The sequence below is a fragment of the Hippoglossus stenolepis genome, chromosome 9 (assembly GCF_022539355.2).
Source record: "Hippoglossus stenolepis isolate QCI-W04-F060 chromosome 9, HSTE1.2, whole genome shotgun sequence".
Taxonomy (NCBI): domain Eukaryota; kingdom Metazoa; phylum Chordata; class Actinopteri; order Pleuronectiformes; family Pleuronectidae; genus Hippoglossus; species Hippoglossus stenolepis.
Window position 1 is genome coordinate 18,642,147 of NC_061491.1, and position 14,366 is coordinate 18,656,512.

The window sequence follows — 14,366 nt, forward strand, 5'->3', positions numbered from 1 at the left end:
ACACACACACACACACACACACACACACACACACACACACACATCATTGACATCATTAACAGCGGTCTCAACCAAAGTGCCTTAATTAGGATTACCTTGACCTGCAATGTAGCTCATTAAGTATGGAGCAGTCTCTGCAGTACAAGTACTGACACCAGCATCCTGGTTTTGTTATCATACAAAAATAACCCTTAATAGAGATAATTATGGTGGTTTGGCGAGTTAATTGAAAATCTTAACAGTGTCACAAGCTATTTCTGCTCTCAGGATCCCAGTGGGAACGTACATTAGATTCAGCAAAACTGCTACTTATTTGGGCTTTGTCCTCAATGCACATAACAGAATATGCAGCACTAGGAAAGTTCTATAGGACTTTTGGGGCCCCAGGCTAATCATTATAAGTATATAGCGTTTATTAATTCTTCAACCAAACCTGTAAAATGAAGATCTTTTTGGCAGACGACTAGCAAAAAAAAGTATTTTTTAGAGACACACTCACACATATAGAGGAGTAAAGCCTCTGTTTAAACTATAACTATAAGATTAAATTAAAAAAATGTGCCTCATTCACTAGTCTTAGTTCAGAGGACAGATGCTTCAATTTATTCTGTGTGTACTCAATGTTTTTCGGTCACTGAGGGACACAAATCTCAATCATGAAGTTACTTTTATTGAGCTGAGTCATCTTATCTTTGTCTAGACAGTCCTTGTGGGTCTGAATCGATCCATATTATTTGGGATTAGCTGTAGATGAAGCTGAATGTCATCACTGTAGCAGAGAGAGCAGTTTTAGATTATCAAATGATTTGACCGAGGAGAAGCTTGTACAGAAAAATACAGGCCTTAAATAGATCCTTGAGGAAAAGAAACGAGAAATGTGAAATAAAAAGTGTGATGCGAAATATATGGCAAGAAATCATTGCCACAATTATTCGAACTATATCCGCACTTGAATAATACATTCATCACAATCACGGGTGAATACTTTGTGTGTAAATCTGAACACCACTCAATTTATAATTTCCCTTTGAAAATTGTATATGAGTTTATTTAAAACCCAACTCGAGTATTTATTCATCTTACGGCTCTCAAATCCAGATGGAAACCAATTGCAAGCCAACAATTCAAAGGCTATAATCAAATTAATCTATTTCATCAAGACTCAAACAACTAATTGTGGTTCGTGAGTATGGGCTATGCAAATAGAATTTGATTGATTGATTGAAACAGTTGGACAATTCAGACATTTAAATGAGTTAAAAAGATATAACCCAAACAAACAAAATAAAACACTTTGCAGGATGTTATTTCATTTCTCCATTCCAACCCAACAAACAACTTAAACCATAATGTTTGTCTTTTGCTACTGATGTATATGCATCAATGCTCTCGTTTAACGTCTGTGTGTGAGGGTGCACGTCTACAAAATACTTCTTTATCTTCAACATTTTCTAGCTATGTGCTGACAACACAAGCTGTGGCCCAGATAAACACAAAGGATAAAATTCAAGTGATGCAAATGCACTGATAGCAAAGAATCACCTCCAGTAAAAGCTCATGAACTGAGATATTTACTGAACCTATTCATATAGAGAGATAACAAATCAGCTAGTGCAGAGATTACGGTGTAGAGTCACAGTGAAGGTTTTAATATTAGAAATATCTCCGCCTGTCGGAAATAATGTTTGGAGTATAATATCTCCAAAGGAATTTGTGTGTGGAGCCAAATCTAAAGTCCCATTTGTATCTCCATCTGTCTTCCTCCAGATATCCGTGGTATCGAGGATTTCCTGGACCGGACCTCTCAGCAGGGAATGGACGTCTCCCTGCAGAAGGTGGAATCTAATATCAACATGATGATCACAAGCCTGTTCAGAACAATGCGTGTGGACGAGCTGCATCGATACAGGGATACACTACGCAGAGCCGTGCTGTTCATGAGCCCAGCCACTGCCAAGGCTTTTATCACTGAGGTAAGGAAAGAAGGTTTTTTTCGTCCCACGTTTCTTTTTTCCAGTCGATAATGTAAATGGAAAACACTGGTAACAGTAGTTCAAGCTTTGCTCACAGCCGCTTCTATAGAGATGTTAGACTGTTTTGTCGATCTGAAGACTTTGATACAGAAATAGAAAATAGTTGTGTAGGTCAGTACAGCTCCTCCTGGACCGGGATCAATCAGGAATGGATTTCTTTGGTCCGTTTTTGGTAAAACATCCAAAGGAGCATGTGCAGAGGGAAGCAGAAGCCATAGACTCTGTTGACTATGCCTGAAGTCCTAGCAAACAGCAGGATCGTCTTTTGTCAAGGTTTAAATATTATATCAAATGAATATAAATGAAAACTCAATTTACTACAGATACACTAGTAAACTGTTGTAAACATCAGCATCTATCCATTAGCGATACCGCTTATCTTTTAAGAGACATGGGGAATCTGGAGCAAGTCCCAGCTGACATTCGGCGAGAGGCAGGTTACACCGTGAACGGGTCCCCAGCGTGCTGCAGGGATGACATATAAGATGCTTTCAGACATGCACTGAACTCCCGATGATCTCCTGAAATGATCCATAGTGGTTGTATATGAAAATGCAAACGTCTGAGTCACTCTTTAGAGTTTATCCTGTCAGCCCCCTAGTAAAAATCTGGATAATGTCGAGCGTATATGAGAACACAGCAGGGAAATCTCCGGAGTATTCATTGCAATGAAGTGGGCACATTGATGATGTTTCTAACATTCGAAAGGCAAACTTCTGACCCCGAGTTTTTCCGTAGTTCATGTGTGAAAACTGTAAAAATAGAGACAAAAAACTATTTTTCAATCACACCTTCATTATAACCTAACCCAAATCTGCATGTCTTTGGACTGTTGAAAGGAAGCTGGAGAAAAAACAATGCAGAGAACATGCAAACTCCACGAATACATCATCATTATACTCTCTTTCAAGTGTTTTTAGGTTTTCAAGGTATTCTGGAAGATTTATGCTTCACCGGGCCATACATGTACTTCTAATGTTCAGAGTCTCACATATGTTTATATGTTCATCTCTACGAATTGTCCAGATCAGCTAAATAACTCCCTGAACATGGCATGGCCCTCACTTACATCAACATAGGACACAGGCATATATTCTTCAGTTTCTCTCAGCTCCTCTTCCCCCCACCAGACCAGTATTTGTTCATAAATGCCTCAAAATTAGATTTTACGAATCTCGTTAATCAAATCAAATGTCAGAAACCTTTGTTTTATTCTCAGTGGAGCTCACCTCCCGCTACGTGATTGATCTGTCCTTTGAGATGGTCGCTGTGTCAGATGAGGCCGTCACAGAGTCATAAATCCTCACCTTTACTCTACTGTCTACCGCTCCGTCTGTCCCTCTCTCTGTGTCTGTGGTCAAGTCAGTATTGATTTACCGTATATGGTCACAGACAAGGCATGCAGCTCAACCTACTTAAATATATACATACTATACCCCCTCGTGCTCTTTATCTCTGCGGAAGAAGACAATTAGGGTACTTCCTTGTGCTCTTAAACATAAATGATGTGGAGGTCATGGCTGACAGCAATAGGCTCCAGCATTAGTTATGAATTCATAATTTGAAGTGGTAGGATGGGCTTAATCCCGTGTGTCATGTCCTCATCTCAGTTTAATTAAAAGTGACCTCGGAAAGAGCAATCACAATCTAATTTGGTTGGAGGCGTAACAGGGAGGGGGTGGGGGGTGATAGATGGGGTGTTATTGTGTGTCTGCGAGTGCGTTAGTGTCAGTATTTGTGTGTAGTCTTATGGCCTTGTGAGTGTGGAGACACACTGGAGTGAGTACACCGCGCTGGCCACAGGACTATGACGGAGTGTCTCAAGGTTTCACACTCTTCGATCACACTGAGGAAATCTTAAACCTGGCTTTAAGTGATTTGTGACCACTGGAGAGCAGAGAGACACCGAAACAAACCCAATAACAAATAGAATGGAAGTGAGAGCTCGTATCTCCGCCAAGGCCCCAGAGTCACATTTTAAATCCAATCCATCCGCACCAAATTGCACACACGCATACAAATCAGTCTCCGATTTGTCTCATCACGATCTTCGTATCATTTCTTTCGAAATCCTGCATCCGTCCCCTGATCCAGACCTGCACCAACATTTAACGGGTTCTTCCCTGATCCCGACTGCATCCTTCCAAGTTCCATTTTAATCCTGCTAACAAACAAACAAGATGAAACAGATGAAAACATAACCTCCATGGCTTCAGGGTTTTGTTTAGGTGTTCAGTGAATAATCAAAACGCAGATTTTCTTATCCCATTAAAACTTTTCCCATACTAAACTGCACGCTCTATTAAATTCAGTGGGTTGTTGTTGAACCAGTGTGTCGACCTATAAAACACAGAGTGAGAAGCTGTTTTAATGTTTCCTCTTTGCTTTCCGCTTTCTCAGCAGCTAAGGTTGGTTATTCTCTTCATAAAACTGTGGCAAAATAAAAAAAAAGAGTGTATCAGACACACATTAAAATCAATTTAAAAACAATACTGTGTGTTTTCTCTAACCACATTTTAGTGACAGGGTCAGTCTAAGTTGGATCCTCTCGGTCCCTTCACACTTGATTTACCTCGCTGAGCCCCGAAACAAAGAGGGATGATTGGTTTGGAATAGAAAATAAGGCCTCTGATGAAATAAAGCAAGAATAAACTGTGCAAAGGGCCTAAAATATTCAGAAACTGATGATTGAATATACTGTTATTATCACTCATTCAGTTGTTTTATGAGATCTGATTCACAATAGATGGGGAAAATTGGTTTAGCTATTACACAATATAAGAAGTGTCGGCCTCCATTTGAGTGTGTGAGCAGAGACCAAAAGAGTTTCTCTCTCCTTCGGGAAGGTTGACAAAGAAGTCTTTTAATCTAATTTAGTCAGACATCAAGTGGAGAGGGGGTTCTGAGATGAAGTGTCGGGAGATGCTAAAGATTGGTGGATAAGATTGATGATCGCATCTCTCCCTCTTTCTTTATCTCTCTCTCTCTCTCCCTGGCAAGCTGGTGAGGAGGGGTAAAGGAGAGAGGGATGGATACAAGGACTAAGACGCAGGCTGGTGGAGGGACATGTGGGGACAGACACAGATTACTGGGACCTTGTTTTTTTTTTCCTCTATCAGAGTTATTTGTGAGGTCATTTGTCACAGAGTGCACCTCCCATCCAGATGCATTAGGGACTGATGTTAGATACCAACTGAGAGCTGTGCCAAAATTGTGTCAGTGGGTAGAAGGAAGTGAGACGGGGACATGAGAGATATGGCAAAGAGTGATTAGAGGACAGAATACAATTGAGGAAATGCAAGGAGGTGCCTAAATGTTACTTTACGTATAACATTTATCAAGTAGGTTTTGTGTTTTAAACTTTAATTTGATTTAGATTTTTTGTACAATTGTATCCTTGCACAACTCTTTTTTGTCAAGTTACTCTGATACTGTGTTCAGCCTCTGTAACTGTCCAAACTGTGTGACTGGACACAAAAGGAAAACAAACACAATGTTGTCAAAAGAAGCAAAGCAAAGTGAGATAAACTAAACAAGGGACAAAATATTCTTCCGATGAACACAGAAACAAATACAGGGGCAATGACCTTAAAGTTAAATGTGGTGAGCAGCCCACTGGTTCCTGTTCATTTGGCCATTCGCAAAGTTCTGGGTTCAACCTTCACCATGTGTGGGGTGGATTTGTTATGTAGTTAAATAAAGATGGACGACACATCTCCACTTCCTCTCACTGTCCATAAACTAAGCCAAAATATCCCAGATACTAACGGGACCATCTTCATCTTCATCTCCAAAAATTTGGAGCCAGGGTCTGCACATTAATCCTCATGGAGCTGCTATGTTGAGGTCCTACCAATCGTGACGTTTCACCTGTTATTGTATCAAATACCTACTTAAAACTAGACTTACTTGAACATACACCAGAGTGATAAGAACTATCTAACGCGACAGATACTATCTTTGAGAAAGATATATTTGATGTGTACTTTGACTTTTTAGTTTGACCCATGTCCCATCCAGTAACATGGAGGAGACAGGGTTTATGACTGATACTGCAGCCATCTGCCAGGGGGCGATTGAGGCCCTTTGGCCTCAATCGTCTGATGATCTGAATCCACAACACAGATAATGTTGAATTGACAGATTGACAACAGACTTTGCACCTCCAAGTCCTCATTAGCAAAACTGTTAGAGAGACTGGGTTTAAAGCCAACCTGTGATATTCAGATGGTAGATTGTGGTTTTTACGAGTCTGTTGGATCACCTCTCTCTTGTAGTGACTTATGTTTTAGTCTGTGTCCTTGCCTTCCTGTGCTTTGTGTGTTTTATATCCCTATTGTAATGTGAGCCCAGCACAGAAAAAAGGCCAGCTCAACATCTGCTGGATTCTCATTAGAATGTCTGCCACCATGTGCGTCTATGCGTTTTACCACACAAGCACACCGATCTATTCTCATAACCAAGAGGCCCATTCAGTTTTCTGCATTATTTAACATTTCCCTGCTTGCCTTTTTCAGTCGAGTGCACGTGGGTGAATGTACCAGTCACTGCCAACAAGGCATCTTGCCGGTACATCTCTCTATTCCACCCACTGCATGTACACAGAGTAGCAAAGTAGGTTTTCTTGCCTTGGGACCACTGTCTTATTAAAAATATTACTTGTCATGAGTTATGGATGTCTTTCCTGGACTTAGTCAGCTCATAAAGGGCCGATACCATAATGAATTCAAGACGACAGATACTTTTACAGTTGTTGCTATGACATTTTCTCATGGGTGAAATATGCCTGTGATGCTTGGTTACTAAAACATGAGGGAACAAAAACGGAGACCATGTGATGTAACATGATATATATATATAATCCTATAATATAGGTCGTAATAGTTATATATATTCATAATCTAACCATTTATTATGTATTAATCCCACACATGGTGACAATGATCTTTCTGCAGTAGCAATATATGTTTACAGTAGATAACGCCATTAACCAGTGTAACCTGCAGTGTTTATAACAAGGTTAAACTAAGAGAGTACATGACTGAACAGCCTTTTCATATGAATCTGGAAGAAAACTGATTTCATTGGTATCTATAGGATGCTGATATGAAAAAGAAAGACACTGTCTATCTGCGTTCCACACGCTGTTGTTCTGAAGCCACTTCTTGGCAAAGGTAGCATGAAATAATGAGCCAATGAATATTATATGAACTGAAGTATTAGTATTTGGAAAATAGACAACATTACCCTGAGTCAAAATTTATTCAGGCCGAATTAGTATTCTGTTTCACATTCTCTGTCACACACATACGCACATAGGCGTCATATTATATATGCAAAGAAGTGGAAAACATGAATTTTGCCATTTGATCTCAAAACCGTTAAAATGTTAAAACGTTGTCATTTTGGGACTGTTTTCTCTTTAACTGACGTTTCTCACTTGAAGGACCATCAAACGGGTCGGAGATTATTCCAGAGATGACAGATGTCGCAAATGAAACATGAAGGAAAATATTCTGGATAAGACACGTTGAATAATGTATTCCCTCAATATGGCTGCATCCACTTCAAAAACTTTAGCCCTAGTGAAGCTTGATAATCTCTGTCTGCGTTTGACTCGCAGATCGAGAAATAACAGGGACATGGTCAAGAGCTGGCACTAAACCTAACCCTAACTGCAATAGGATGCCAACATAGTGTGTGTGTGTGTGTGTGTGTGTGTGTGTGTGTGTGTGTGTGTGTGTGTGTGTGTGTGTGTGTGTGTGTGTGTGTGTGTGTGTGTGTGTGTGTGTGTGTGTGTGTGTGTGTGTGTGAGAGAGAGATCTGGGTTTTACTCAAGGTTGTGTTGTTGGGACCTAAATCGTTTAACACAGTCACGTTATGGCGTCCGGGGAAAGTTTAATGTTAAGCAAGTAAGGTAAGTCTTCAGGAAACAAAAGTAAGTCAATGCAATGTCCTCTAAAGCCAAGGAGAAACAGTGGTGTGTGTGTGTGGGTGTGGGTGGGTGTGTGTGTGCGTAATAATGAAGAAATGTGGCCTTGGAGACACCTTCTGTCGTGGTTGGAGGCTGTTTTCAGGTACTTACACATCTGTCACCATAACGGCATCAAAACTGTGCAAAATAGAGTCACTAAACTTTACAGGTGTGTAACTGACGACAAAATAAGGCAGAACTTAAAAATGGGTTTAGTCCGACCCATGATTACTGAGTAGTAATTTAACATTGAAATGACTTCTAAGTACTCAGGTCAGTTCAAATAGAAATGCTATTAAAGGAACTGTTATATATGCTCCTCTCTTCTACGGTCTGGAATGGCCTGAAGAAAACGCATTTGGAACAGTAGGAAGTTACTTTACTCAGTGGGTGAAATGCTGTTGTTATGGTCAGGGTGGGTGGCTGTGCTGTGAGGTGTGTTTTAAAAAGTTGGTGAGCTGTTGTCATAGCTTCAGGATTACTTTTTCTTCTGCTGTATCGCTATATTCACCGCTATCTATCTACTTTTTTATTCTAAACAGTAGCACACAACCCGGTTCTGATTACAACGCAGGGATCGCCACATTAAAGTCTGAGAAAACCCAATAAAGTCTCTGGAACAATCTGCCAAAACCTACCAGAGAGTAGTACAAACAAAAGCTATTTGGAGCTACACATGTCAGTCTGCAGACATTTAACCAGCAACTAGCAGAATGTGCTGACTTTGAAACAGGGCTGACTTTCCAATATTTGATCTCTGCGTGTTCAAAGCTACAAGGAGAGATCACATATCTAATGCACGACTTACAGATGCTTCGGTCACAAGTGAAAATTAGAGCGAAGGAGATGAAATTGCACGCTAAACTCAATGGATGAATACAAAGAGAATCCCAATGCAAGGATTGACACAGAGGGTAGTTGCTTAGAATAATGTATTCTTCGAATTCTTCACAGTTGTTACTACTGTACATGAGAATTTTGGCATCCCGAATGTGTGTGTGGGCGCTGTGCGACTGATTGTCCCCTTTGCTTTTCATACAAACATGTATTTTCCACATTTTGACTGACATCTTAAAATGTTTATCAAACAGCCATGTGGCAAAAGCAGCAGTTCAGTCTTGCAAAATAATCCAAACCTTTCACAGGTTTTGCTGAATGAATCAAGTAATTATAGCTGTTGCTGTAGTTTATCAAAAGATTGTACTGAGCCTTAAGTCAGGCAACAGAGCCAGGAAGTGAATTAGGAGAAAGAGAGAACATGGCCGACTGAAAGAGGAGGAGACACCGGTGGGAGTTTGGGCCGGCGAGTTTAATAGAGAGTTTTTTGATTACACATTTCACAATCATCGTCAATTCTGCTGATTTCTGCTGCAGTGCGATGCCAGAAGGCAATTGTTTCTCTGATTCAATGAACGCAACACAGATGAGACGTGGAGACATAACATTGGTCAATTTAAATAAATGGCCATCATCGCTTATAGACACCGAACACAAAAGTAATTATTCACAGCGATGATGGAGCTGTATCAACCACAATATACCATAAAACATAAACAAACGAACTTAAACAAGCAGGTATCACTACACAGCAAATAGTAATAACTATCATACAGAAAATAATAATTATGATGTAATGGGGAAACATGTTCTCCTTGACTTTGGTAGAACAGAACAAGGTGCCATGCTTGTATTGTTAAGCAGCACCAGCTTCGAAAAAATGTCTTCTCTTATGTCAGAAATTTGTCTTGTGCAAATTTGTCTCTGGGTACAAATCTGAATTCAGTCTAATTCATTCTCAACAATCATCCCAGAGGGGTCTGGATTTGCAGGCACGTACTGCTAGTGGAGCCTTAAATCAGATGTTGTGATGCTGCCCTGCTCCACTGCCAATGATGAATATGTATTTTCTCATCAACACCCTGTGCATGAATTTTCCACGATTTCTAATGAATTGCCTCTCGTTCATTTTTGGTCCAAAGAGCCATTAAATATGTAATTGTGGGAGAAAATGTGGCCTGTCAATTACAGTCGAGAGGGGATTTCTGCAGGATACATACTGTATATATCACATTATATTATTTTATCATAAAAAAATCTGGTATATAATAAACAAACAGATTTAATAGCATCCACTCATCTTATTTAAAAGTCCCTGTTATATAACTCATAATATTCTGTCTTTCTCTTGTATATCTGTGTCTTGTATCCTCCTGTTCTATGGTTGATTTACGTTGATGGGGATTTATGATCTGGCTGACTTAATTGTTAATCATGCTGAGTACACTCACACGGAGGATTACTGCGTCAAAGGACTGTTTGATTAAATGTCAATGTCTTTTAAAATGAACAGAAATTGGAGAAATTCCAACATGGAGATATATGACAGGAGTTCGATATTCAATATGCTCTCATCCGTTGTGCTTCCTCTTTTACTTACTGACATGTGAAGGCCAATATCTCAGTTCGGACATCAACTGGACTTTTCCCCCACTCAGCTATAGAGAGCAGTGGGTTAGCCAGGTGTGGTCAGAATTAATTGAAAGGTATAAAATGAGAGTGATTTACATGTTGATGTGTGGGTGGTTGGACTGAGTTCTTTGACTTACTGGATTTGCACCCAAACACAATTGGGCATCTCTCCTGTGATGTCTTTGCTTTGGCGATGGAGCATGAGGAACATATACTGACCTTTGTGGGACAGTTCCAGAGATATATGGAGGAGAGGAAGTGAAATGGAGAGGAGGACTTCATGATAGAATGACAGATGGGGAGAAGGTGGACAGGAGGGAACTGAGGTTCCAGCGATGACAAATATAGGGGATTTGAAGAAAGATGGCTGACACAGGAAAATCGGTATATCGGTTAAAAAAAGTTGTAGTAGGTAGGAAGGTGAAATTGGAAGATGAGGAGGGTAAAGAAAAGTCTTGAGTAAAAGTTTAGAGGTTAAGTGACGCAAGTAATGTAAAGTTAAAGGAGGTTAGTAACTGTGTGACATCACAAAGTTAGTCTGCTCCTTTTAAGCCACAGTTTCTAAATACGAGCTCTGTGCATTGCTCTGAGGATTGAGTGCTTTGACTTTCACAGTATTCACTTACCACCTAGACCTTGTAATAAATAGAAGACACAAGAATCTCACTTTCTATAATAGGGGGCCTTTAATGCTCACATGCATGGCTCGGATCTTTACGACTCTGAAATTTGTCTGTTCCTTATTAGAGGTCAGTGTGAAAGTGATTCAGACGGGCAAGGTGAAATGGCAGGATAGATAAAGGATAACATAAATGGATGATTTAAGTGTGAAGGGTGAACATGTGAAGAGGAAATTAATAGAAAACATAAAGAGAAATGGTGATGGGGGGAAGCAGAAGGGCACTCAAGCATTTATGTACAGAAAATAGACGGGATTGAAATGCGGCTTCTCTCTAATCCCCGGTGTAAACACATAAGTAGACAGAACATAGAAGTATGCAAAATATGAGGTACTCAACACAAAGAACACAACATAGTACGCAGTCAAAAGGCACAGGGTAGATATAGGATGTGAGTAGTGCAGATGTGAGATGGTCGCTGTGTCAGATTAGGCGATCACAGAGTCATAAATTCTTACCCTCACTTAGCCCGAGAGACATTTCAGACTACATTTAATCATCTACCACTCTCTCGGGTCCACTTGTACCCTGTCACTCAAAAATCTGCATTACTAAACCATAAAGTAACCAACACATCACATACTGTATCTCTCTGCACACGGACTTTAATTTAAAATGCATTAGGCCATGTTTAAAGAGAAGGGACAGACCTGCACATATCGTTAAAGATGAGCATTAGTGCTGCCTAAACAACCCGACAGCACCAACAACACATTTCTAGTAAGAATTTGTTCACAATCTTGATGCAGTGAAGGTGGGCTCAGTCTCCGAGAAAGCAGAAGGAGGGTGTGAGTGTAAAGGTGATACCCAGATGATTGGACCTGATTTCACTAAAACAAAAGACAACATAATTTGACTTTGACAGAATGTGTCATCGGAGTTGTCAAACCCTGCAAGACAAAAGAAATTCTGACTCTCTCGTCTTTTAGTCGAGACGTCCCAGATTTTTATTTTGCTGTCGCCCACTGTGACACTTGCCTCTCTTTCACTCTTTCACATACTCACCCATAGAACAATGACAGCAAGCTGCAAGACGCTGACGTAACCTGACGCAACCGTGTTCAATGTGTTGCTTACAGTGACTCTTAACATGTAGACTGGAGGATCTGGGACTCAAACTGTCAACACTGGGTTCAGTGGACACCTTTGTGCCAGCGCAGAGGCACAGTTGTCCTCACACCTTTTGCAGCTTTATAATCTGAACTCAATCTAACCAACACAATTCTTTTTTTGCTGTTGGGCCCATCTCTCTCTGAGGAGGTGTCACCCATGTTGTACTGCATGTGAATATTTGTATTCAGACCACACACACACACGCACACACACACTTGCTCGCTTCGTAAGAGAGACAGATTTCTCTACCCACCATTTTCAAGCGCAGTTAAAAGGGCACTTCAGGGGCTTGGCTGTAGTTCTCTCCTTGAACTTTATCACCAGACAGAGATGGCATTAGGTTCTTATCTCAACAAACAGGATGTGTTTATATGTGTGTGTTTGCCTGTGATGCGCAATGACATTAAGGTTTTTATCTGCACATGGAGGTGGAAGCACAATGATTATGGAGCATTACTGTTAAAGGACTGAAAGGTTGGTCATTTGTGTGTGTGTGTGTGTGTGTGTGTGTGTGTGTGTGTGTGTGTGTGTGTGTGTGTGTGTGTGTGTGTGTGTGTGTGTGTGTGTGTGTGTGTGTGTGTGTGTGTGTGTGTGTGTGTGTGTGTGCGAAGAGCACCAAAGGTTAGCACTATTGACTGCCACCAGTACAGCCACTAATGGGGATATCAGTAAGTACTTTAGAGATGATACAGATTTGTGTGTGTGTGTGAGAGCTTCCTTCACATTTCTTGCGCCAATGTGCTTATCTGTTGTTTTTGTGTCTCGCCTCTCTCCTGTTTCCCTGCTACACATGTGAGCACACAGATACTTTACCTCACCAACACACTTTCAATGCACCCGATGCCCTACAAGCATCCTTCAGATCCCTACTCTTCCACTATATTTCCATCTCTATGAATCTATCTTGACACACACACAATCACACAGAACTCTAGATCACCTCTCCGTATTATTCAGTTGTGGCCTGCAGGCCGTTTTTCTTACACTGCCTGTGTTATGCATGATTTGGCAGAATGCTAGTTAGTACGTTAGGATTATTATGCTTATGTAAAGTCTTTGTGTCAATGAAAGAAACATTACATGAATGTAATGTTGTGGGAACTGTTGGGTTTCTCTATACATTTTAAGGTCTAGACCTTATTATGTTGTGATTTGGACCTTATAATTTAACTAAATTGAATCCCTATTATTTCAGATCATTCATCTTTTCGCCATGGATCATTTTGTGAAGCACTTTATAACCTTGTTTAGATAAGTGCTATACAGATAAAGTTATTGTTATTATTATTATTATTATGATGATTATCAGGGTAAGCCAATCAGAGGCAGAGAAGGGTGGGTTACACTTTCATTTTACCATCCTGGGAGATATAACGAATGCCTGCTGCCTACCTGTCATTTTGTTTTACCTCAGTAATAGCACAGAAAGTGTGGCTTCTTTTGGAATATTAAATTAATGGAACTACAGGAAATATGAAACAAACTTCTCTAATAGTTTTTCTTTTGGGACTACAAACAGCCTTGTGATGCTGAGTCAGTGCTGTTGGCCGGACGCTAACATACGTGCCGATCCCCAGTTGGAGAGGATCTACAGTCTTTAAGCCAGTGTTGACAGTGAAACTTGCATCTTCCCTATGGCTAATGTTGATTTCATTATAAGCCTTGCTCACTTAAATAAAGTAGCAGCAGTTAGTAGTTTTACATGGTACCGTCAATAACGGCAGCCATTTATCCATAGTTGGACTGGAGCGCTTAAAAAAATGACAGCATAGATTAAGAGTATATCCAGTTCTCCTTGCAGCCCCACTACACACAAACACACACAGCTGTACATCTGTTTTAATTCCACATGTGTGCGTCTCAATACACGCCACAGATCATTATTTCAAATGATGACACACACCTCCAAATACGACAAAACTATGCATTATTCACGAGATGGGTAACAGAGGCCAGTGTGTGTGTTTAGAGGGAAACAATGAAGTGAATGGGATGAAAAAACGAAAACCTCCTATCCCTCCCTCTATTTCAACTGCTTGGATTATGGAACACAATTTGGGCTGTTGCATCCTCTGGTAATTTTAGTACTCAATTCCT

At 40.3% G+C, this 14,366-nt stretch overlaps 1 protein-coding gene across 2 annotated transcripts in view; it reads left to right on the plus strand.

The window, feature by feature from the left end:
* grid2 (glutamate receptor, ionotropic, delta 2) overlaps positions 1-14,366 on the plus strand; it is a 441,472-nt gene that overhangs the window by 262,962 nt on the left and 164,144 nt on the right. For both annotated transcript variants that reach the window (XM_035167013.2, XM_035167012.2), the window contains exon 4: positions 1,768-1,973. In XM_035167013.2, coding sequence (XP_035022904.1) covers positions 1,768-1,973 — 206 coding nt within the window. The remainder of the gene's footprint in view (positions 1-1,767; positions 1,974-14,366) is intronic.